The sequence below is a fragment of the Paroedura picta genome, chromosome 11, assembly GCF_049243985.1.
Source record: "Paroedura picta isolate Pp20150507F chromosome 11, Ppicta_v3.0, whole genome shotgun sequence".
Taxonomy (NCBI): domain Eukaryota; kingdom Metazoa; phylum Chordata; class Lepidosauria; order Squamata; family Gekkonidae; genus Paroedura; species Paroedura picta.
The window spans coordinates 22321947-22348537 of record NC_135379.1 but is presented as its reverse complement, the minus strand read 5'-3'; the positions used below and the strand labels follow the sequence as shown (position 1 = coordinate 22348537).

The 26591-nt window shown below is 44.0% G+C and overlaps 1 protein-coding gene across 6 annotated transcripts; it reads right to left on the bottom strand.

Moving 5' to 3' along the window:
- Positions 1-266: 266 nt before the first annotated feature.
- SDHAF3 (succinate dehydrogenase complex assembly factor 3) lies at positions 267-20579 on the bottom strand. Of its 6 annotated transcripts, none has more exons than XM_077303209.1 (3): positions 20462-20579; positions 18184-18413; positions 267-575 (listed from the first exon to the last, which is right to left on the bottom strand). In XM_077303209.1, the coding sequence occupies exons 2-3, from the start codon at positions 18364-18366 to the stop codon at positions 369-371; spliced, it is 390 nt and encodes a 129-aa protein (XP_077159324.1). In that variant the 5' UTR covers positions 18367-18413; positions 20462-20579; the 3' UTR covers positions 267-368. The 6 variants fall into 6 exon arrangements, with proteins under 6 accessions (XP_077159324.1, XP_077159321.1, XP_077159326.1 ...); XM_077303206.1 differs by lacking the exon at positions 20462-20579 and adding an exon at positions 20145-20360; XM_077303211.1 differs by lacking the exon at positions 20462-20579 and adding an exon at positions 20195-20218.
- Positions 20580-26591: the final 6012 nt, after the last annotated feature.

The following is a 26591-nucleotide window of genomic DNA, read 5'->3' as shown; positions in this document are numbered from 1 at the left end:
TACTTCAGATCTTGAAAAACCGTAGTACCTTCACACTAAGCATTAAATCCTATTGTGCTTTCCCCTAAAATCCAATTTTAGCACAAAGCCTTCTATTTAAGTCTCTCCTTGCATGTGACAAGCATAACATAACCAAAAGCTTAAGAAATAACAAGTGTTCCTTTATGCTAAGTGAAAGCATAGGCCATAATTAATACAAGTGGGACAGTATCTATTTCTAAATATTCCCATGCATATCCCTGGAGATTGAAATAAAAGAGAAAGGATGAATGCCAACTTGATTTATTTTCCACAGTGAAGCTTTCTTCAAAATTAGAGCAAAAGGAAGCGCCAAAAATTTCACTTAAAAGTTGATTCACAGAAATATGCTAGCTTTTTTGTTCTGTATCATCTAAAACATTAAACTGTCTCTTGGGTTTGGTAGCTTCTTGCATTAGTTCTTGTAGCTGTCCAAGCTGCTCATCTCGTAGTGCTTCAAGTTTCTCCTCTGGAAGGTGGGATCCAAAGCGGGGCTTGTTAGGCGAGCTGTCGTTTTCTTTTTGATGAGTTTGCTCCCCAAGCATCGTGGCATAGTTCTGGTGGGGGACAGGAGAAATAACTGAATGACCAAAAGAAGGCAAACTAAAATATACAAAGTCCATTACTATGAGCAATCCTTCAATCTACCATGGAATCACATTTTCCAATCCTATCTAACCAATATGCTATCAAATTGAAGATGACCATTTGGATGAACTAATACCAGGCAAAGAAGGACTGTTTAACAGTCCTTCTCTATGAGCTCATGGTCAACCATGTCAAATGCAGCCAACAGATCTAACATTACAAGAATAACCAAACCACCCCTATCCAGCAGCCGTGGAGATCATCCAACAAGACAACTAGCACCGTCTCCACCCTGTGGCCAGGATGGAAGCCTGACTGGTATGGGTTGATGGCCAAAGCTTCCTCCAAGAATGTCAAGAGCTGATCCACAGCGGCCATTTCAACTATCTTACCCAGAAATGCAAGATGCAAGGCTGGGGAGTAGTTGGCCAGGTTCTGCGGATCAAATTATGGTTTCTTCAGCAAGGGACAAACATTTTATTTTCAAAAACACAAAATCAGAACACAGCCAAAACAGAGTAACAAGAAAATATTAAGAACAAAACTCAATTTTTAAAAGTTATAAGGCAAATAGGAAGCAGGCTGTTTGTTTGTTTTTTAACCTCCATGTTTGGAAATGCTTCAAGTTATAGCATCCAATCAAAAGAACACTTAGTTTGCTCCAACCCTGGCACCCTCTGTTCCTGCCTTTGTTAACTAACACTTGATGTCCTGATGCAGCTTAAAAGGCAAGATGCCAACTACATAGTGGCGTTCTTGCCTTCACAGAATATTTGACCATAGTTAAACAATAGGTAGTCAATTGACAGGCATGTCAACCCAAAGTATAATATTGATACATTATTAAACCCTCCACTGATTTTAATACTCTCAGTGCAGCTATGCACCCTTTAACTGCATTGCTTTTAAATTACACTGATTCCAGTCTTCTGCAGGGCTATGTAATTGTGTGCTAAGCTGTGGCCAACAAGCATAATTCCAAGGAAGCATATTTAGTGGAGCAGCCACTCACCCAAATCATATTATGTGGCATTAAGTCCCCTTGCCATAATTGAATTTATCTTTTTTGAAAATTATGGCTAGCCTAATCAACAAACCTGATAAACCACAGTCCTTATTTGGGCAGCTTTAAATCCACTGAAGTTCATGCAATTAAATCCTGGCATTACAAAAAGGGCCAGTGATTTTAGGACTACATTTGACATATGCCTCACATAATTTTGTATTCAGGCAATATCTGGTAACGATGCGTCGCAGAAATTAGTTGCTAGCAATGTTATTATGCTGTATCTTGTCTGCAGTTCTGATTTTCTTTATTTCTAATATGATTATTAATATAACCCGTAAAAATGAATTCTGAAGCAGTCATTTTGAACAAAAGTATTACTCAGTAAATTTGAAAAACATCATTGTTCTACTTAACTACTGTATTTGAAAACCTAAAGGTAACACAAGGGAAAAGTTTACCAGCCCCACAATTTAACTTACTACCTTAAACCTGGTTTTCACTTTTTCAACAACTATAATTTCACAGCAACCTACACTCCCTAGCCAATTTAAAATAACATCTTAAAAGATCGAATGACTGTTGTTAAGTAGATCAAATTAGAGAATTTATTAGGACTCCTAATTTCAACTGACAGCTACTTTGCATTTCAATTTGAACTCGCGTACCAACTCACCAGCAGCAATTTATCATCAGGTTAGTTCAAACTGCCTTTGCTAGTGAAAGCAATGTGCTCAACATCACATCCAGAACACTGTGCTTTTTTTCAGTGAATTTCTTCAAGTCTATGCTTCAGAAATGATCACACTGGATGTGGCCCACGTACCACTGAAAGCTCCCATAAATGAACAGGAATTGCATTTTTTACTAATCTGCCATGGAGATTCATGATCTACTGCACCGCTGACAGCTTTACATAAAGACAACAGTTTACCAACATTTGTCACAGTTAGCCTCACTCTTGCCCCACTGATTTAGCCCGACAGCCCTATTCAGGTCACATGTCCATGAGCCTGGATCCTACGATCATGTTCTGGAGGTACTTTGTTCTGGCCTCTGCACATAGTTTAAGTCTGAGCATGTGCCTGGTCACACAGGAAGAGATGTATATATACACATATGCACATAAGATATTTATGTATACACATATGCACATGCTCCACTGGTGAAAGAGGCAATGGTCCTTCCTCCTTCCCCTTTGCTTATCCATAAACAAACCACTCTTTCTTTCCTTTGCAGTCCGTATCCCCTGAAGATCAGTTACAAAGACTCTTAAGTCCACTTCAAGGAAATGCAGTTCTAAGACTGGGGTTCAACGGGTGAAGCAGAAGTGCACACTCATGGATCTTGCCCTCATTTGAATGGACCTGCTACCCCAGTTCAAATGAGACTCTGTGCAAATGCCAAGCCCCACAAGCAAGTCTCCTGCCACAGCCCGTTTAAATAATTTAAATCAAGACTTCGTCATCCACAGCCACCCATTAAATAAAGCAGGTATGAAACTCTTTGCTTTACAGTTGTATGCTAGGACTTTCAAAGGAACCCACAGGAAGCAGGTGCTCCCAGTTCGGTGAAATAAAACATGAATGTAGACCCAGACTAATTTGGGGATCTACTTGAAAATTCGACTGACAGAAAAACTCTCTCACTTCAAAGACATCTGGGTCTTTGAAAAGTATCCTGTCTGTACTCTAGATCTTCAAAGGATATGCCAGCCCCCCCCCCACCCAGGGGTGGCAACAGGGTTATTTTGCCACGCACTAAACAAGTCAGGCAGATAAACACAAGTGTATATTTGTGTGTACTTTGCCCACAAAGATGAGCTGATCCCAAATCAGAATAGTTAGAGTGCAAAAATATACACCCAGCACTAGACACCAGATGAGGGTACAGCACACAGACCTCAGCAAACTTCATCGCAGACATCGGGTCTTAGAAGCCTGACTCGGAATTTCATTTATACATTGTGCTTCTCCCTCATGGGGTCCTAAAGTAACTAATATTCTGTTCCTCCCCTTCATTTTATCCTCACAACTTCCCTGTGAGGGAGGTTAAGCTTTGAGTGTGTGACTGACCCAAAGTTTCGAGTTTCGACTGACCCCGAGCTTTCGAGTGCAAGCACTCTTCCTCAGACTAAACCTCACGCCTTGAACAAATCTTTGTTGGTCTTAAAAGTGCTATTGGACTCTGTTTTCGTTTTGTTGCGCTGCTTCGGACCAACACGGCTACCCACTTGAATCTGACCCAAAGTTACTCATCCTAGTCCTACACTCCAATCACAACACCAGACTAGCTCTCAATCTATGTTTTGCTGATGCTGTGCCTTTATATAAATAGCCCGGCTGAAATTAATGTGGGATTAATGAACAGCTGTTCAAAAAGGCAAAAGGAAGTGATCTTATTTCTGATGCAGTGGAGAAAATAGGCTTGGACCCTACTTTGGTGTTCCATCAGCAAAATGGTAGAAAGACATTTCTATTCACATTCCTGTTGTTCCCCCCCTCCATTTCTGGAGGCCATCTGACCCACAAGAGAACAATTTAAGATGGAAAGAAGGAAAGGTGGAATGGCTCTCCTCCAGTGCAACTCTGTAGATGATGCTTAGGATTCAAGACCAGGGGTAGTCAAACTGCAGCCCTCCAGATGTCCATGGACTACAATTCCCATGAGCCCCTGCCAGCGAACGCTGGCAGGGGCTCATGGGAATTGTAGTCCATGGCCATTTGGGGGGGCGCAGTTTGACTACCCCTGATTCAAGTCATAATATTTAGTCCCTGGAATGATGACTTCCATGAAGAGGTGCAGCAAAGCTCTATGAGATAAAATATTATGTAAATGTGTCTTCATTGTTATGCAACCCCACATCTATACTTCAATACAGTTTGTAGGGTTAAGATATTTTTCTTAAAGGAAAATCTTTCAAATCCTCTTTAAGCTCTTCACAGAGACTGAACAATGGGCCAGCCCCAGTTCCTTTAAAAACCACATTGCTTGGCTAGTCATCAATAAAGGAGTGTTTAAAACGAATGCATCTTTGAAATGCAACTGAAATTTCAATGTCTTTCTTTTCTGCCTCTGCTGCCATGGAAACACTTTTTTTGCTAGTAAAATAATGTGTTCTTTGTAACCAAGAATTAAGAACAGGTAAGTATGACTAATACTACTTGTGAGTTTTGATTCACATAGGAAGAGTAAACTTCTTATCACTGGTTCACATAGGAAGAGTAAACTTACCCATCTCTTACATGTACCAGCCTGTACCAAGAAGAAGAGTTGGTTCTTATATGCCGCTTTTCTCTACCCGAAGGAGTCTCAAAGCAGCTTACAATTGCCTTCCCTTTCCTCTCCCCACAACAGACACCCTGTGAGGTAGGTGAGGCTAAAGAGAGCCCTGATATTCCTGCTCGGTCAGAGCAGTTTTCTCAGAGTTGTGGCGAGCCCAAGGTCACCCAGCTGGTTGCATGTGGGGGAGCACAGATTCAAATCCAGCTCGCCAGATCAGAAGTCCACACTCCTAACCACTACACCAAGCTGGCTCTTCACAGAGACTGAACAATGGGCCAGCCAAGATACAGCCCCAGGTACAGCCCCAGATAAATCCAAGTCAGAATAGGGGAAATCATGCTGTTCTGTATCCCAAAGAGTGTGGCTTCTTTTTCTCAAACACTAGTGCCTCCCCCCATATGGTCCCAAGCAAACCATGAAACTGCAGTGAGTCTCAAACAGCAAGTTGTGCTGCTCAAACAAAATGTTTTTTTTTAATCCCTGCAGGGTGGGTACTGAAGCCCTTCAACAATCTAAAACTATCTTACATTCAAATGAGTAGCTGTGTTGGTCTGAAGTAGCACAATAAAATCAGAGTCCAGGAGCACCTTTATTATTATTATTATTATTATTATTATTATTATTATTATTATTATTATTATTATTATTATTATTATTAGATTTATAGCCCGCCACTCCCTTGCGGCTCGTGGCGGGTAACAATATCGCAATTCCCCATTAAAACCCCATAAAACAATAATAACATTGCCAATATTGCCGGCATGACAAGAATGGCAGCTCAACTCCCCCCCTCCCTCCCACTACTAGCGGGTGGAGAGGAGGTCCTGATGATGTTTTGCTTCGGGTCCAGAACCCGAGTCCCCGGGGGAGGCATAGATCTATTATCAGCCCCGGCCTCAACCATAAACCTGGCGGAAGAGCTCCGTCTTGCAGGCCCTGCGGAATGTTGAAAGATCCCGCAGGGCCCGCAGCTCTCCCGGGAGCTCATTCCACCAGGTCGGGGCCAGGACCGAAAAGGCCCTGGCCCTGGTCGAGGCCAGGCGTGCTTCCCTAGGGCCGGGAACGACCAACAGGTTTTCACCCGCAGAGCGCAAGGCCCTGCGAGGGGCATAGGGCGATAGGCGGTCCCTCAGGTATAATAATAATAATAATAATAATAATAATAATAATAATAATAATAATAATAATAATATCCAAATAGGTGTATGGGGGCTGAAGTGACTTTGCTCAAGCCTGGCCTGATAACTAAAAATCAGTATTTGCCAGGAATGTCCTATGAAATAAAAGGTGTAAGTGGCCCAGAATTTCAAGTGGAGTTAGCTTGGGAGTTTGCATGCCAGGAAAGTAGACAGTGAGACTTTGGGGGGGGGGGGGGACTAGGTTTTCAAGTTTTATTAGGCAATGATTTGGCCACGCACATCCTAAATCACACCGATGCCACTGCAATCACTATAAAATGCCCCTGCTAACATCTGCAGTCATGCAAAGAACACCACTCCACTCCACTATCCCTCCCAAACGACCTAGCGCCCATTGCATTTCTGGATGTAGTATTTAAAATAAATAAAGATAACTACAATGTTGAATGCATGAAATGGAGCTCATGAGACTATCACTGGTTGGTCTTCTTCAGCAACGTCCCCTGTGGCAGGAGTCCTTCAAGGAAGCAACTTTGCCATACCTATATTTGCAGTAATTGAACTGGAGTTGGGATTGAACCAAGGATTGTGGTACATGCCGTGTAGGGGATGCACAGTGCACCACAATCCCTGGTTCAGTCCCTATATCCTCATCCGAACAATTCTGCACATTTACAGATGATGCCAGAGAAAGCAATAGACTCTCCTCTCCAAACGGCTTTAATTAGCAAATGTAACATGCTAATTAGGTCATGACCAGTCCTCCCAAAAGAAGCAGACTGAACACATTTAAAAAGACAAAGAGCAGAAAACCAAACTCATTTTTCTTTCACAATGCAATTAAATCTATTACACACTATTACTGGCTGGCTGTCAGTCCACTAATTAAGCTCACATGTAGTTTTGGTGGTTGTGAATTGAGTTAATGGACTTCGAACATTTTACCCTTTGTAGGGAAAATGGTATCCAAAACACACCCTCTTGCAATAACTTACCTAAGCAAAAATCCCACCTCACACCCCCCTCCTTTATGTGTTCACATTTACAATGGAATAGGGCAGACAAAAAGTTTTCACAAACACATCAATAAAGCAAACAGCAGTTGTGCAGATGTTGCCCACACATTCTCTGAACATCATTTATATGTAAGGTGTTTTTTAAAAATAATTCCGGGGAGATAGAATAAATCGAAAACGTCCTCTTAAGGTGTCCTACCTTCAACTCAGTAAGAAATAAATTCATCCTCCCATTACTCAGGGATTCCTCCAACAGCTCAAAGAAAAAGTTAAATTCCTCCTGTGGAACAGTAGGGGCCATATTATTAAGCAGGTTGCCAAATTTTGTGCTCATGTGCTTAGCACACGGGAAAGACAACTTAAGCTTAAGTAAAGATGTTTTAGAGGAATTTTACTATGCATTTTTTATAATGTACCTATTAATTATACAATTTTATGTATTTTAAATTTTGTATTGGCTCCTTGATTGTGCAATTTTCTGTGGTGAAATGTTTTGTTCTTGCTATCTGTTTTATATGGCTGCAGTGCTGTATTAAAATAAATTTGAAATAATGATGTAAATTATTATTTAAATGACAAAGAAAAAGCAGCTGTCGTCAGTTTGTACCTTTTCTGTTCAAGACCCAGCACAGGAAGCAGAAGTTATAATTCCATACATATGAAGCAGCCAGGGGACCAGTTAGTATCATCTTTGCTAACTGGCAGATCTCAATCTTTTCCAGCTCTGCTCCTGGGGATCCCATGAAGATGACAAGGATTGAATCAAGAATGTTCTGCATGCAAAGTATCAGCATGAAAACTACTGCGCTATTTGGAACGCTTTAAAAATAAAATCCAAGTTTCTAATACTTATGTTTATTACCTAAAGGTAGTACTGAAAGTATGTGAAAGTGTCTAATGAAGTACCAAAACTGAATAGGAAGCTACACAGGATTCTATATGGGCCAAGGACAGAACTTTATGTTACTAGGATAGGAGGATTTACGACCAGCATCCCTGGGCTTGATTTTATCGAGGACCGCATATGTTGGGCCTAAGGCTGGAACGAGGGATGTGTGCTTCAGCTTGGCACGGCCACCTCGGCGATCACTGAAGCCCGAGGAGGTGCATAGGAGGAAACTAGGTAGCAAGATATGGATGTACCTAGACAATCACTTAATAACCCATTCAGCTAGTTATCATATGATAATAAGTTGAAGTGAGTACATGTAGAGGCTAAATGCAACCTCCACAGGCAGCATATCTCTGATTACCAGATTTGCAAGGTAAACAACAGGCATTAGTTATTTCCATCTTTTGATGCTGGAAGATCTGGTTGGCTGCTGATGAAGACTATTTATTTTATTTGTTTGTTTGTTTATGTATATACCGCCCTCTCCGAAGGCTCAGGGCGGTTTATAGGAAACAGGAGAAAGATACAGATAACAGACTAGATGGATCTCTGATTTGATTCTGTAAAGGGTTTTTAAAAATGTTCTTATGACCATACAAAACATTCTTATTCCATTTATGCTTCCTTCCTTCCATGCAGCAGCAACATATTGTATTGGGGCTGGGGGGGAGAGATAATGAAGAGGAAGCAGAACTCAAAACTTCATGCGTAAAATGCCCACTGTTAGATTTCCTGGCAGCAACTGGGAAGATCCCTTCTGTCCTGCAGAAGCCCTGCATTCTCTAGAGGAATGAACTGAGTTATAATTCTTTAATATGTTTTTGTCTCTGTGGGGTACTCAGCTTATTCAGTCTGTAATAGCTAGGCTGCCCTGCTCCAAGACTTCCTTTTGCTAAGGTAATGGCTCAGAGGGTTACTGCTCTAATAGGTAGGGGGAAGACTGACACCAGAGAAGGAAGTTCAGAAGAGGTATCTATTAAAGCTTTTAGAACTGCACTCAGGGCCCACTGAAAGAGCTCCCTGATCTGAAGATGGCTACGTAAAAGTGACAGCCCCTCAGAGCTTGACAGCATGAAGGGGGGAAGGGAAGAGACCGGAGCATCGTACCAAATGGCATCCCAAACCGACAACTAGTATCTTGTATTGTCTCATGAGTCCGGCAGTGAAGCTGGCTAACCCAGTCTTAGTAACAGCGACTGCCTTTGTATCTGGAGTTCCTTTCTCCGTAACTATTTACATATTAATAAAAAATACAGTGCAGACACTAAAACCCTAGCATTTTCATAAATGTGATAATGGCAAATTATTCCAGCAGTATGCTTCATTTAACAGCCATGCCAAGTTGCTGGTTTATAAAATGCAATACAGGACGTCAGTATTTTTATAGTCTATATACCTTGTCCATAATTTTGAGATTTCAAGATAAATGGAATTCATCTTTTGAAATTATATACCTTAAAGCCATGACTGAATCCCCTGAGTAATTTGTAACTGGTAAGTAGCAAGCTGTGTGCAGAGGGGAGGGTGATTCAGATCAAAGCTATAGCAGGGAAGGGGGGAGTAGATTTTACCTTTTCCTCTATGTTTTTTTCCCAGCCTGAAATGATCTACCAGACTTCCTACTGGCCCCACTGTGGAATCATACAAGTGACACACGAACAACCTGAATGCTTCCCCCACTTAGGCTACCCACCCTTGCTATGGCTATGGCTATGGCTATGGCTATGGCAATGAATGAATGAATGAATGAATGAATGAATGAATGAATGAATGAATGAATGAATGAATGAATGAATGAATGATCGATCTGCACTGGAGCCCCCACAACTTCTGTTTACCAATGAAAGAACACTTAATACAGAGAGCCAGTCATGTAGTTCATTTCTTCTAAATTAGGTCCAGTATTTGTCCTCATTCACAATTTGTCCCTTTCTTTGACCAGACAAGCAAGTATGTTTAATATATCTTATTCAACAATATAAAAATAGTGTTTCATCACACTCAGTACAGAAAATATTACACTGAGTTCCCTTTCCATAGTGAAACAGGAACTGGGAGGGGGGGAACTAAGTCAAAAACAGCTTTTCTGATTTAGGTTGTATTTTAATAAAAACCAAACCTTGGCATCCAAAAACTGTAAATGTGCACGTTAATATTTGCAAGAGGATTATTCTTGCAAGATAGATGTTATGGTATATGGAATTCATCTTTTGACATTATATACCTTAAAGCCATGACTGAATCCCCTGAGTAATTAACAGATCTACAAAATAAGTAGAGTCCGTTTTGCTAGCAGTACAAATTTAGCTGGCTGATGCCAGAACCCTCAACAAAGGCTTGTGCTGATAGCAAGAAACCAATTGTGTAGATTACAATGCCCAGCCAGTAACCCATTCAAAGAAGCACCACGGTTGGTGTGGGCTGAAGAAGGTGATTGTCTAGATCAGGGGTAGTCAAACCTGTGGTCCTCCAAATGTCCATAGACTACAATTCCCATGAGCCCCTGCCAGCCTTTTCTAGCAGGGGATCATGGGAATTGTAGTCCATGGACATCTGGAGGACCACAGGTTGACTACCCCTGGTCTAGATGGATGGCAGGGAACAGTTGTACAGCATGGAATATCTGCTGGGTAACACAGCAGCTCACCCTTTGGGAATGTAACACAGCACAGTGCAGTGGAACAGTAAGGTTCTGCAATAAAAGCAGGATAATCCAATACAACAGGGGTGAAAAGGGCCATCAAGCCACACCTGACATGGTGACCCCATAGGGTTTTCAAGATAAGGGACAAGCAGAGGTGGTTGGCCATTGCCTGCCTCTGCTCAGCAGCTGCGGAATTCTTTGCTGGTCTCTCAGCCAAAAACTAACCTGGTCCCGACTCTACTTAGCTTCCAAAATATTGACTGGCCTGATCCACTCAGATCAAGGCATCTGATACATAAGAATAAAACTCCACAGGGAATGAAGGTTGAAAAGAATGAAGGTCAGAGATAACATCATCCTGGCCAGGAGCCTAATAGCTTTTAAATTTGACAGTAGGCAAATTCCTTTAAACAGCACGGTTGCCAAATCTGGAGTACGAAATTTCTGGCGACAGAGGAGTGTGAGGAAGGAAGGGCACTCAACAGGGATGTGATGCCAGAGTCCACCCTCTAAAGCTGCCGTTTTCTCCAGGGCAATTGATCTGTCATCTAGACTAGCTAGAATTCCAGGAGAACTTCAGGCTCCACTTGAAGGTTGGCCAACCTCATTGGGTAAAGAGTTCAAGAACTCAGGCACCACCACAGGAAAAGCCTTGTTAGTAATGTGATGATCCCCCTCCCAGCATGTGGGGACAGAGAGTAAGATCCCTGCCAGGAAGATTACAGTGTTGACCAATTCAGCTGGGTGTATCATACCCCTATCCTATCACTCCACTGATCCAAGTTTATTTATTAAACTATTTATATTGCAACATTTCATTTTGGCTCAAGTCCCTTCAGTTGGAGGAACAGCCACTTAAGTTGCAGGAAGACTTCGTAGACTGGAGGAAGGCTACTTGGAGAAAGGCTGGATCCACCCCCCAGCATTGTTCAGGAAGTGCCCCAATATGTAAGGCCCACTTTCAAGTTTTAAGTTACTCACAAGAACCTTCCTGACAGTTAGAGCGGTTTCTCAGTGGAACCTCGGGAGGTGGGGGGTTCTCCATCTTTGTAAATTTTTAAACAGAAGCTGGATAGCCATCTGACAGAGAGGCTGATTCTGTGAAGGTTCAAGTGGGTGGCAGGTTACAGTGGATGAGCGATAGGGTTGTGAGTGTCCTGCATAGTGCCGGGGGTTGGACTAGATGGCCCAGGAGGTCCCTTCCAACTCTATTATTCTATGATTCTATGTTTCTTGACCATTTCACTAATGACCATCATTTCAATATTCCACTTTCAGCAGATACTGCTGTTCCAACAATATGGTCAAACCTTTGCCAGTTATGGACCCAGGCCCCCATCCTTGTAAATCAAAAGCACTATCTGAACAAATGATTAACTATGCACATTGCATTTTCCTCCATCTCTTTGAATTAAGCACAACGTGGGACTGATCTAAAATCAATTTAAATAAAATAAGTGTTTTCTCCATGAAATGCAATAAGGGAAGCCTGTCTAAAAAAATCAATTTAAAATCAAAGCGTCATTCCAGAGAGACTACTTTGGATCATTACTTTAATAACCAGACATTAAAGAACAACAATGAAAGGTATACGAAGGCAATAAATACTCTCCCAAGGAGGAAAAAAAGCCAGAAATGGAGGAACCATATGCTCACGAGCTAGAGACTGTTATCAAATACTATGTGGAGAGCTGCAATTTACTACTGCTGTAACAATGAAATTTATTACAGAACTTTTTTACACAATGCCCTACAGCTATTCATATTGGAAAGCTGTTAATTATATTTTCTGGGCTTTAATTTTGGAATATACACTAGCAAAAAGTGCACCTGCAATTAATATTTAGTCACTAAAGAAACTGTTTAAGACAATAGAAGAGTTGGTTCTTATATGCTGCTTTTCTCTACCCAAGGAGTCTCAAAGCAGCTTACAGTCGCCTTCCCTTTCCTCTCCCCACAACAGACACCCTGTGAGGTGGGTGAGGCTGAGAGAGCCCTGATATTACTGCTCGGTCAGAACAGTTTTATCAGTGCCGTGGCGAGCCCAAGGTCACCCAGCTGGCTGCATGTGGAGGACTGCAGAATCGAATCCAGCATGCCAGATTAGAAGTCCGCACTCCTAACCGCTACACCAAGCTGGCAATATACTGAAATGCCAGGTTCAACATTCCTCTCCTAATTGCTGCTACGGCGGTCGTTGTATTGAGAGCTGCAGTTAACAATGACATGGGGAGAGGCTGCAGCTCATTGTCAGAACATATCCTTTGCATGCAGAAGACCTCAGGTTGAATCCCAGGCATGTCCAACTGGGAAGAATTCCTCATAGCAGAACCGGTCTTTGTCTGAAGCCTTGGAAAGACCCAGCCACCCACCAGAGATAGTGCTGGATTACAGAAACCAATGGTGTGACTTGATATAAGATGACCCCATATGTTTCTGTGGCCTACTAAACTCAAACAATGTGACTCAGAGGTTAAAACTAGAGCTAGGCATGAACCTGAAAAATGGAGATTTGTGGGGACTCAAACCCCAAACTTACATAAGCCCCATTGTGTTTGAGGACCCGATCAGTTCAATGGCTTTGTTATACAGTAGGCTGTGCTAGAGATGTGAAATTCACTGTGCAGCCCCCTGAGTGTATCACCTCACTGTGGACATGGTTTCTGGGTGTGGGCCACCCTTCCCCTCTTTGCTCCACCCACCTCCCCACATCATACCTTTAGAGGGAGGTGGTCACCCACACACCTCTCCACAACACACTTTTAGGGGCTTCTGAGTGGGTATGCTGAGAGGCAGATGGGCTTAGTGGACTTCTGGGTGGGTAAGCTGGGGACAGATGGACTAAGTAGACTTCTGGGTAGGTATGCTGGGAGATGGGTGGGTTTATGGATGAGTATGTAGGGAGACAGAAAGGTGTACTGAAGTCCAGGGTAGGTTTGCTGGGAGATAGATGGGTGTGGTAGACTTCTGGGCAGGTGGGCTGATAGAAAGAAGGGCTTTACAGATTCCTAGGTACAGACGGTAGAGATATAAGTTCGGGGTGGGTATTCTTACAGATAGATTAGAATCATAGAATCATAGATTTGGAAGGGACCTCATGGGTCATCTAGTCCAACCCCCTACACTATGCAGGACACTCACAACCCTATCGCTCATCCACTGTAACCTGCCACCCCCTTAAGCCTTCACAGAATCAGCCTCTCCGTCAGATGGCTATGCAGCCTCTGTTTAAAAATTTCCAAAGATGGAGAACCCACCACCTTACGAGGAAGCCTGTTCCACTGAGAAACAGCTCTAACTGTCAGGAACTTCTTCTGGATGTTTAGACAAAATTTCTTTTGAATTAATTTCATCCCATTGGTTCTGGCCCGTTCCTCTGGGGCAAGAGAGAACAACTCTGCTCCATCCTCTATATGGCACCCTTTTAAATACTTGAAGAAGGTTATCAAATCCCCTCTTAGTCGTCTCCTCTCTAGGTAGTTTTTAATCCTAATCATGTACACTAGAAAATAGATTGTATTTTATTCTAATGTTTTGTTTGCTTAAGATTCTAAATTCAAGTGCACATGTTCTATAATTCATAGAAATCAAATACATGTCTGTAACTGAAAATGCAATCTAAAAGACTTAAAAGAACGAAAAGAACCTTGTGTCCTGTCTCTTTTTTTCCTGCCCATTTATCCGGGAGCTTTGTGCATGATGCACCAACAAAATATTGGGTGCATGTGGCTGCTGTACCAGAACTAGGGCACCCTGCCGCTCTGCCTGATATCCTCATTGCATGCCACTGCATCGTTTGCTGTGACCCATGGGGGCCGTTCCAAGCTGGTGCTGCAATTGTCCAAGCTATAAAGGCTTAGCACAGGTCTCTGTTGCCATCTTGTGGCAATCCTCAGAAACTGCAATGTTATATAACTAGAACAAAAAAAAAAAAATGCAGCATCACTCACATACCTGGGAAAGGAATCTTTGCCTCTCCCCAGGACAGCACAAGTTGGCAAAGTGGTAAATTAGCTGGTGACACAGTGTCCGTTTCTTGGCTATAAAAATGTCATCCTCCTACTTCTGCAAGACAGCAGCTCTCACACTTTGGCTTAGTCACGCCCCCCCCCCCCCCCCCGCAGTAGCCTTGCTGAGAGTTGCCTCATCCTTGGGTCAACATTTTAGAACCCCAAGAGACCATTCTGAACCCTTGTTACAAAGGCTGGGTTAAATGTAAGAAAGCAAGCAAATTTTATTTACAGTCGTTCGGACCAAAATTTAAACATACGTTCAAAATCAGGTAAGTACAGAGATTAAAACATTTAAAGTATTAACAGATATAAAACCTATCCCGATTAAAAGCTGTTAAAACACCATTACCAAAGTATCGAGTCATTATAGTGTTTGATTAGGTCGGTGGGGGAGATACGTTCTGTACTATGCATGACACGATCCAATAGCAGCAGCAGCACAAAATTTAGCAGTGCAGGGGGTTATTTGTCTGTTTTCATCATTTAGCAGTTTCTTACCCTTCTTTTGATGGAAGTCTTGGGTGTCTATCTAGAATTGACTGAATCAATCTGCCTCTGATTAAATTAGCGTGATAGAACCTGTTTGCTTGTTTCTATCTGTCCGCTGGCACAGGGACACCGTCTCTGAGGAAGGGAGATTTTCTTATAAACAGGGTTAAATGCCTGCATGGTCCAGCCTTCCTTCCCAGTTTCTCTGCTTGACTGAGGGGATGCTGTTCATAGAAAAGGATCGAGTCCCCAGCGGCAGAGATGCCCAGAGCATGGTAAACAAAGAGCTCCTCCTGGCATACACCACAGCCCTTCACAGAACTGAGAATATTCTGTTGCATCTGGGTCTTGCATATCTGCTTTGTGCCACTTGTGGCAGGGCATGAGGATGTCACAGGCATATGGCTGCATGTAGATCAGTTATACATATGGGAGCACCAGGAGCTGCTCTGTGATTGCTGGCTGACAGCAGCGCCCTCATGGACTCCACTACTGTTGCTATGCGCTCTGTTGCTTAAAGTAATAAGATTTTATGTGTCATTTCTTGGTTGCGAGAGTTTAGATGATGCCCTAGGGGGACACTGTAGGGATGCTCTGGGAATGATATTAAGGAATTTTAAGAGCCAATCAGATAAACTGAGAAAATCACCTCTGACAACAGTTTAATCTTGATGGTACGTGCAAGTCCAAGCTATCATTGTGGGTTTCATTCCAGTCGTAGATTTTTCTTGCTCAACAAAATACCATGGCCACCAGCAGTTAAATTACAGATTGACTCAGTGTACAGGTCGACAGCAAGAGATCTGCAGGAGAGGCCTACTGGGGACAGTTGTGGCACCTCTACTTTTTAGATCATACAGACCACTGGACTAGAGCACATAATATGGACTCCGATGCAAGTTCTCATAGTTTCTTCAAAATGTTAAGGAACTATTCTTATTCTAACATCCTGTTTCACACTGGTAACCACCCGGTTGTCCTAGAGGGCCAACCAGCAGGCAACAAAGGCCCTGATGTTACCTCCAGACACCGATATTCATATTTACTGCCTCTAGATGTGGAGGTTCGCTTTAGTCACCAAAGCACAATAACTTCTCCCCATTTTTTCAGATCTTTTTCTGACAATTTCTTATGTATCTTACATAGATTTTTTTTCTCTGAACACTCAAGACTGTTCAGGTTTTGGTGTTCAGTAAATAAGCAGCACGTATGCAAAAACACATCTATTCCCTTATGGCAAAACTACAAGGATAGATAAACACCCTTATAGCAACCGCACATGAGTCTCTGTTTTGAACTTCAAAATGGCAGTGCACAATTCTCATTTTAGTGCCTCCTCCCATTTCACCATGACCACCCAAATAGTAGAGTAGGGGAAAAGGCACTTAATTCACTTATAAAAAGTTAAACAAAGGAAGTTAATCAGACTTTTCACTACATCACCACATAGAAAGAAATAAACAGAGAAGTGCTTATTTCAGCAGTGGTTAGAATTAGACTAACTCCAAAGACAACAGTTTCTTCTTTCAAAAGCTCTTTCCTGTTATAGTTGGGTCCCACAGACATAACTGACCAACTATAGTTAGACATTGTTGGTGACAAGCTGAAAGTTCACCATATAGCAAACCTTTTTGAGTAAATTCCACTGGCCATTAAACTCATCTGGATGTTCTTGATGTCAGATCAGGTCTGGACCAATTGTTTTCCACTTCCTTGGACCAACCTAATCTACTTCATAACATGCTTATGTGCACAAATGCACCTCTGGCATGATTAGAACCAAGGGTTGGAATGGCAGCAGCTTCAAGATGTGCATCCTTCTGGTGAGATGGACACCGTAAACGGTTCTGTGCAGTCCACATGGCAAAGATCATGTTTCCACATGGCTTGCCACAGGTACACACGGTTCCATGGAGTCCCTTCCCCACCAATGCAAGTTGCTTGCTTTACTTATGCACAATGATTTCTACCTATCTACTACTTCTGGGGGGAGGTTTATTGTTTTGATGTTTTGTTTACGATGAATTACCACTCTTCAGAGAGATCAAATGTATTCCTAAAGTAGGGGAAGTCTACATCTTCTTGGGTGTGATGCACAAGCAATTAACTAACAAACCTGACCACAACACAAGGTATCACTCAACATGTCTTGCCCTATTGTTATTATTAAGCAGCTTCCTGTTTGGTCTAGCTAATCTCTCTGCAGTTACCTACTTTGGCCAACAGTAGGCAGCAATGTGCTGGTTGACTCACTGCCTGACAGCCCTCAGGTCCCAGATCTGCAGGCTTAGGAGCTTAAATTTATGCAGATCTGGATTCAAATGTCATGGTTCTTTTGATTATAAAGCACCTTACAAATGATTATGAAGCACCTTGCTAGAAATCATCATTATCAGGGGTAGTCAGCCTGTGGTCCTCCAGATGTTCATGGACTGCAATTCCCATGAGCCCTTGCCAGCAAATGGGAATTGTAGTCCATGGACATCTGGAGGACCACAGGTTGACTACCCCTGATCATTATCATCTCCAAGGCAGGAATACAAGAGGGGGCAGACAAAGAGAGGTAAGCATGCTATAAGCAACACAGGTCAATCTGGAGCAAGCTTTCTCAGCTAGGGTTTCCTGAAACCCTTGGGTTTCTTGATGGTTCTGGAAGGGTTTCCAGAATAGGTGGGAGTTAATTAATTTTATATATTATGTATTCTGGGGGTTGCTAGAAATGATATTTTGATGTTTTATGCTATGTTTTATTGTGAACCACCAGGAGCCAGCTGTGCTGGGAGTGGCAGTATATAGAAATATATAATTAATAAAATAAATATTTTAAAATGTTAAACATTTACCTGGTGGTAGGACCTTATATGTTGACCTGCCCCCTCAATGGCCAATGGACTTGGAGGGGGTGGTAAGGATAAAGGCCACAGGTAGGCATGCACACAGCTATGCTTCCCAACCATATTGTGCATAATCGTGCCACTTCTGGGGTTTCTCATAACCTGAAGAATGATTCAGGGGTTTCTCAATGGTAAAAAAAAGCTGAGAAAGGCTGATGTAGAGCAAGGCAACACAGCAAAATACAGAGTGGTGACTTGCCTCCCATTCCTGCAAGAAGCGCTGGGCCTCTGCAGAGCCCACAGATTTGTGTCTCCTGAATTCATCCTTCACATACTGATCTCCCAAGGTCTTCAGCTCCAGCGGCAACGCACGGTGCAACTGCAGAATTTTCCGGTACAGAGTCCTTACTCGAGAAACGTGGTAGCTTACACTGCTTGGCATAACCCCAAGGAAGCGCCACTGGCTTCTGAATTCCTCCAGTGCTGGATCTAGGGAAACCATTTCAAAGACAAGTCAGCTGGGGGGGGGGGGGGGACAAGGCAGCCAAAAAGCACCAGAGGCCTGAGGAGAAAACAGCTTGGGATCTAGATGGAGGTGCACAAATGCAGCATATTTTGCCTCCAGAGAAGTAAGCTGAAACAAATCATTTGCTAGGAGACTGTGGTATTTTACAGTCTAGTTTCTGGGAGCAACATGGCTGCTAAATACTTATTGTATTCCTCCAGGTATCGTGTGATCTTAAAAATGAGTGGGCCCAACAAGACTGTCACAGCCATTTCTATCCTCTTTCCTGAGCCCCCCCCCTTATTCAAGGCCATACAAAGCTGTCATCACTATTCACACCATCACTGTTGACTCCACAGAATTTTCCGGAGCAAGTAAGAACTGAATCACTGCTAAAGGGACAACGTACCTTATCATGGTGTCAACTCTCAAGAATGAGACTTTTGATTGCTTGTGTTTGGTCCCAGACAGTAACTATCAGAATAACCATCTTAGTCAGTGCATGATCATCAATTAATATGATATCGTAAGGTCAGAAGCCCTGTGGTAACATTATCAGTTTGAGCCCTGAGGAAGGCCAATAGGGCCAAAAACTGGTCAAGGTCAATATTTGTTACTTTGGGATGTCAATGGTAACTGAGGCTAATGTGGGGGCTAATATTTGTGAAATATATACATGTATATTTTTGTATATCTGCCAATATTATTAATTTTTAATTTAACCAACATTGTTATTGGACCTATATATTGTTGGAAGATGAGCACTGTGCATGAATCAACATATTAAAAATACCTTGCAGGGGGCATCAGAGAAGTGTATTTAAACACAGTGACATTAGGAACTTCCCGATATATTTAAAATAGTGTCCTGTCCGTGTCCTCTCTGCCTCACGTGGGGACTTCTTTCTCCTTTGCACATGCTCCTTCCATAACTGCCTGCAGTAGGAACTGGGCTGAATGAATGCAGAACAAGGTTAATCCGCTCGCTCACCGCGGTTTATCTTCCTGAACAAAAACGGTTTTATTCTTTTTAGCAGTTTGATACTCCGCTCCCTCTGCATCCTGAAACTAACCTTTAGGGCAGGGGTAGTCAACCTGTGGTCGTCCAGATGTTCATGGACTACAATTCCCAGGAGCCCCTGCCAGCGAATGCTGGCAGGGGCTCATGGGAATTGTAGTCCATGGACATCTGGACGACCACAGGTTGACTAACCCTACTTTAGGATACTTACAGTTTGGTTTGGATTAAGTTTATTTCGCCCGTTTCCAGTTAAATTTAAAGGTGACCCATCGCAAAAAGCCACTTTGCCATTTCTGATAAGACTCCGAGCCCCTGCATAATCTGAGACTTGAACCCCAGCGGGCTTCTTTGGGGCAGCAATCCAGACCCGCCACAGCCGGTAGCGCGAAAGAAGACAACGTCGCGCGTAGAAGAGGCGCGTGTGAAGGGCGGAGTTCCCGCAACAGTAACCGCTCCCGTTGACGAGGCGGCGAGAAACACACCGCGCGGCTGCTGCGGGACTGCACCACGGCCACACCGCCCGGGAAACCCACAACAGCCGTAGCCTTCAAGCCCCCAACACACACCCACACCCGCCCCTTGCCTGCTGCCGCGCAGTTCTCGAGGAGCTCGCACCCAGGCAGGCGCCCAGACGAAGGCCGAGCGGGCGGGGCAACTCCTCCCCCTCCCTCCAAAAAAGAAGCCCCAACCCGACCTTGAGCCTAGGCGGAAGGAGAAAGCACGCGCGCTCTCAAGGACACTGACTCGGCTTCCCTGCAGGCCGGCCGGCGGGCTGGCTGGCTGCCTGGCTTCCTCCGCGGGCGGAGCACTGAGCGGGGAGCACCGCCGGGCAGGCAGGCCCGTGACTCCGCCCCGAGTCGGCGGGCTTAGTGTCGCCGGGCTGCGGGAGATCCGGCCCCCGCCCAAGGTCTTCCCACGGGCCGCCGCCCTCCGACCGCGAGGGCCCAGCGCCCTTTCTCCCCGGCTGCCCGCGCAGAGAGCAGCAACGCCGAGGGGGAGGACGCCGCTTGCCTTTGCACGGCTTGGTGCAGCCGGCCTGCCGACCTGGAGCCCCGCGGGGAAGAAGTCAGATGCCAACGTCCAAAGTGGCGAAGCTCCCGTGCATTTGAGAGCCGTGCAGGGAAGGCTGAGCCAGGGGGGCCCTTTTCAGAGGAAAGTGACATTCCGTTCTCTTGCAGCGGACCGACCACCCCTCCTCCTCCTCCTCCCCGTCCGTGCAATTGTGTGTGGATGGACCTTTTTAAAAAGTTTACTTAAAGAAGTCGTTGTCCTCTCCCTTTCCAGTACTTCGGCCTGTCTTTCCTCCGGGAAAACAAACAAGCCTCTTGTCCTTTTCACTTCCCGTTTAGGGGCTGCACGAGTGAAACTGGGATGTGGCCCTTGAAAAAACAGGATGAGACCGAGTGCTAGATTGACAGGGATTGGGGGTTGTTTGCACAAAGGAGCCTTGCGGCGGTGGGGGTGCAAGTTAAGCCTTAAAGTCTTGGAGGGTTGTTTTTTTTTTGTGGGGGAAGGGGTATGGCTTCTGCCACCCAAATTCTATTTTAACCAGAGATGTTTAATTATAGGCTTGGATATTAAGGTACTGTTTGGCAAGAACATATAAGCCCTGTGTGTGTGGTGCAAACAAAGTTTTTTATTTGGAAACCAGAAAGGTAAACATGAGAGGACATAACCTGGGCTGCAGGGTCACATGCGCCTGCTCAAGATCTAGGCATGCCAGTCAGAAAGCATGGCATGTACCACATGGGAGCCTCTCTCTGACTCTGTGGTGCAGCGGCCAGGGGGGGGGGGGGCAACAACATGCCTTGGGTGGCCCTGTCTGTCTGAGACAAAAAAACCAGCAACAACATGTCATTTGAAAATTCACAGCTAATAACTTTTGAGTGCAAGCTGGGCTGATGAAATAATGATCCTGCTTCCCCAGTTCTTTCCTCATATCTTCCTGTGGAAATGTTACTGTGTAAGATTTTTATACCCAGCTTTTCACTACCTAAAGCAGTCCCAAAACATTTATAATTGCCTTCCACTTCCCACAACAAACACCCAGTGAGGTAGGTGAGGCTGAGAGAGCTCTGAGAGGAAATGCTCTGTAAGAACAGCTTCTAAAAGGACTGTGGCCAACCCAAGGTCACTCAGCTGGCTGCATGTGGAGGAGCCAGGAATCAAACCCAGCTCACCAGTCGCCACTCTTAACAACTACACCAAATTGGCTCTACTCCGGAAACTCTTGGGGGGTTTTGTTGCCATCAAGTCACAGTCGACTTATGGTGACCTTCTGGTATTTTAAAGGCAAGAGACATTGAGAGGTGGTTTGCCATTGCCTGTCCCTGCACCGTAACCCTGGGATTCCTTGGTGATCTCCCATCCAAATATTGACCAGGGCTGACCCAGCTCAGCTTCTGAGAACTGTTGAGATTGGGCTGAGCTCTATAGTCAACCTGTGGTCCTCCAGATGTTCATGGACTACAATTCCCATGAGCCCCTGCCAGCATTCGGAAGGCCACAGGTTGACTACCCCTGCTACACAGTCTAGCAAATGGCTTCAGAAACAGGACTTGCAGGGTGCCAGAGAGGAGCAATGCAGAATGATGATGGTTGCACTCTAACTGCTCTATATTTACACTTGGTTTGCTTGCCTTTTTGAAAATGAGGGGAGGTCCAAAGCCTGTTTTCAGTCCCTACATTGCATCTACAAAGGCCTTGGTTTCAGTTGCTCTCAGGACGCTCGGATTCAGTGGTTTTAATATTTCCAGCCGCTGACACTTTAAAAAGTCAGCGGACATGGATGAGAAATTGAAAAGACACACTGCATTCGTTGCACTTGGAATCTGTGGCCTTTTTCAAAGGTATGTATTTGCAATTGTATGAGAAGCAGGTTTACTTGTTGATTATTCAGTACCAAAAATGACATCCCTGCACTGTTTCTTTCTGTTTTTGTCTTCCAATATATTAGCTGATATTCTTCTGAACCTTTGCCTTGCAATGTCCTCTTGTGTGTATGTATGTATGTGTGTATGTATGTGTGTATATATAACAATTACATCATTTTCCCTTCTTCTATATAAGCCTCATAACAACAACCCTGTGGTGTAGTAAGGTAGACAGAGAGCGACTGACTCAAGAGTACCTGGTGAGCTTCCATAGTAGAGCAGGGATTCAAACCTGAATTTCTTTTCTCTTATCCCAACATTCTAACCACTAGGCCCATGCAGTCATGGCAAACACCCAACCACGCTGCCCCCTGGAATTGGCCCTGGCTGATGTCGCCCATTTTGTTTGCTCTCTGTATTTCCATGACACTTTTCCTTGATGCTCAAAGCAGAATACAATGTGATCAGACAGTTCAAAAACAAATGGAAAATGTATGCCATAAGATCCCTCAAGGGATGGTACGGAAGGAAGGGTAAGGCAACTTCATATCTAGCCAGTAAATTGCCATTCATTGTTAAGAAGAAGAAGAAGAAGTTGGTTCTTATATGCCGCTTTTCTCTACCCGAAAGAGGCTCAAAGCGGCTTACAGTCGCCTTCCCTTTCCCCACAATGGACACCCTGTGGGATAGGTGAGGCTGAGAGAGCCCTGATATCACTGCTCGGTCAGAACAATTTTGTCAGTGCTGTGGTGAGCCCAAGGTCACCCAGCTGGCTGCATGTGGGGGAGTGCAGAATCGAACCTGGCATGTCAGATTAGAAGTCCCCACTCCTAACCACTACACCAAACTGGCTAGAAAGCAAGGTTGTTTTATTTTCATTTTCATTTATATTTCAAAAACACTAAAACCGTGTCATATAAATATGATGTGTCCACTTCTCTTTGCGGTGCGGTGATCCTCAGTGCAGTGCCCATAGCTGCCAGGGTGCAATTTGTTTTCCAGTGCTCACTTTTGTGGTCCCTAAAGTAAAGATCGAGGCCTGGCATTCCTGCCTCTTACTGGACCAGGACGTAGTGCAGAAGGATCCAAAATGCATCATCTTAGGGCAGAGGTAGTCAAGCTGCGGCCCTCCAGATGTCAGTGGACTACAATTCCCATGAGCCCCTGCCAGTGTGGCAGGGGCTCATGGGAATTGTAGTCCATGGACATCTGAAGGGCCGCAGTTTGACTACCCCTGTCTTAGTGTCTGAATGCAGCACCCATTTAGGAATAGCTGCCTCTGTTAAAAGACTCTTGGACAGGAACCATTTTTTCATGGCAGCCTTTTGGTTTTGGCCATGCAGTTCTGGCTGCTATTTTTTTGGTGGCATCTATTACCTGTTTTCAAATTTCCAAAGTTCCCACCAGTTGAAGGGGAATCCTAATCTAGTGTGTCCTTTCCTGGTGCCTCTTTTCCCCTCACCAATTAAAATCTGCCTCCAGCAGTTAAATAGCTGAGCCTTCATTTGATTAATTTACTAGTTGAATCATAAAGAGTACTAGTTGAACCATAAAGAGTTTTAAGATCAACTTTATGTTACTTCAAAAGGAAATGAAATATAACAGTAACATGCATTTAAAAGTAAGTTTATTGCCCCGTCTCTTGTTCTAATTAAACATGTTTTCTATCAGTGCAAGTTATGTGGTTTCCTTGGCAAAGTTGCTGCTCTGTGAAAATTCACTGTAATATTATTTGGCTTCGTTTCCCCCCTTTCTAGGTTTTTATATTTTCCTTAATACTCTTGTGTGGCTGCTTCAGTTTTGGCAACCAGACTTCTGGCAAAGGGGTTGAAAAAGTTCAAGTCATTCAATCACAGAAACGTCATCACCTTTTTAAAATTTTAGCAACCAGGGAAGAAGATACCTGACTGAGGGTTTGAGCAAAAGGAAGGCAGCTTGAAGGCACCATTCTAGTTCAGCGACAAAAAAACAGGTGAACATCCTCCATAAGATAGGAACGACACAAGTTGAGCACCAAATCTGAACACAGCCAAGCTTGAGCATTCTTCACATTGAATACAGGTGCAAGAGGATCACTGAGCATTTTCTGCCCCATTTAGGGTGTTGGATGAGTGGAGGTTATTGGAGATTGATGGATGTCCATTATTGATAGTTTTCCTTTCTCGTTGAAGCCAGATTACATAGTATAAATTAGTGTCATTGAGTAAGATGTCTGATAAACAATGCTAGGACTAGGATTACAGAAATACAAAACATAGGATAAGTATTAGACATTAGATGTACACCACCCTGAGGCAGCCCACCAGCAGGGCGATCTAAAAATAAAATAAACATTGCCCAAAAGTGAAATGACATGGGAAGAAAACAATGTAGTGACAACAAGACAATACATAACGGCAAACAGATGCTGAACACAGTGGTGTAGCCCAGGGGTAGTCAACCTGTGGTCCTCCAGATGTCCATGGACTACAATTCCCATGAGCCCCTGCCGGCAAATGCTGGCACCGGCTCATGGGAATTGTTGTCCGTGGACATCTGGAGGATCACAGGTTGACTGCCCCTGGTGTTAGCCCATTGCGTTACATGGCCCAAATGTTCTTATTAAAATTCCATCCAGAAAAATCCTGTTTGAGAGTCTTGTTAAATTAGGAACATTCAGAATAGGTCCTATGAAGTCTGAAAAGGTTTGGATCTGAGAAAGTTGGTGCCGTTTGACGCCACTGCATGTGCGTGTGGTTCTGGAGACTGTTTGCTGCATAGTTCGTGTCCCTGTTACACCACCCCTGCTGCTTATGCAGTCAAGAGGATTGCAAGAAATCTTGGTTCCTCCTCCATCTGTCTTTCACTTGTCATCAAACAGCCCAATAACCCAAATGCTGGCCAGGAAATTGGGGCACAGGGTATCCTGGTACTATTGTTGGCATCTTCCGTTAATGGTCTCAGGTGGGAGGTGTTGGGAAAGGCTTTTCTCCGTCTAAGATCAGAAAGAGCTCCTGGCAGTCAGAGAAAACAGGCTGAGCTTGCCTCATGATTTGATTAAGTATAAGGCAGCTTCATGGGTTCTCAGGACCCCATGTGTCTGTATTCCCTTTGGAATTGTTTATGCTTAGGCAGATGAGAAATAACACTGTACAAGTAAGGCTGATAAGATGAAAACATGCATTTAAAAAATCCCACTGGACTGAGATTTGCTTTCCATTCATCAGGGAACGGCTTCTGGCCCTTTAATTCCAAGTCTGCAAAGGCACTGTAGTGAGTCATTTAGTCTCTGTAACAACCTTGCTCTAGCCTCTTTACTGGCATTTGCAGACATGCCACCCACCTTGAACTCCAAATGCGGATCCCAGGATTGCTGAGCTGTGAACGCCGTGTTTGTGTAACTCTGCCAGTATTGTAACCACCCAGCTAACCTCAGGAGAATCAAAGCAAAACCCTGCTGAAGCAGTCAAAAATAGCTTGAACACCACCATTGAAGAGGAGAACATTTGCTGGCCTCTGAAGCCAGACTTTTAGAAGCACGTTTGCTAGAGGCCAAGAAAACAGGCCTCGCCTGGCCTCTTGATGGAAAGGTTTGGGTTCAGTTAGATTTTCTCATCCCTAGCTATCTGACCTCTACATTTCCATTCCATCCTTTAGCTTCTCTCATCCCATTGCTTTTGGGGTTTTGGCAATGAAGTATTTGTATTTTCTACATGCATTGTTCAGAAGTAAACATTTATTTATCTCCTTCCTTTAGGCCCCATCTTTCTCTCCAGTGTGGACGATGTCGGGATTTGCATTGTTCTCCAGTCTGCCATTTCCCCCCTCACAACAACCCTATGGGGCTGCAAGGCCACCCGACAAACCTCTGCAGCAGGATTTGAACCTGGGTATCCCAGATCCTGGTTCATCATTCTAACTGCTACACCACATTTCAAGTACTGTGAAGTGCATGTAAGCCACCCCCCGCCCCGGAGACCCTCTAGAGAGGGGTGGCATTTAAATCAAAGTAAAAATAAATAAAAATGAGTGGATGAAGTCACAGCTGACTTATGTGACCCGAGCAAGAAGCTTTGAAAGCAAATGAGTACAGATGTGGTTTGCCATTGCCTTCCTCTGCAGATCCTTCCTTGGGGGTCCCAGCTGCAGAAGACGGGCAGCGGTAGCACAAGTGGGGCTCAGTGGCCAGCTGCTGCTGTGTCCCTTACTCTTCAAGTTGCCCTGGTCTCCTCCTGGCTTCATGCCAAGACGGAGGAGCCAAGGGTGGGGCCAAGCATGGAGCACAGATG

Coding starts and splice junctions, on each gene's coding strand:
- SDHAF3 (XM_077303209.1), bottom strand. CDS start 18,366: ATGCCAAGCAGTGTAAGCTACCACGTTTCTCGAGTAAGGACTCTGTAC. Junction 576..18,183: donor GCTTCTTGCAGGAATGGGAG/GCAAGTCACCAC, acceptor GTCCCCCACCAG/AACTATGCCACGATGCTTGG.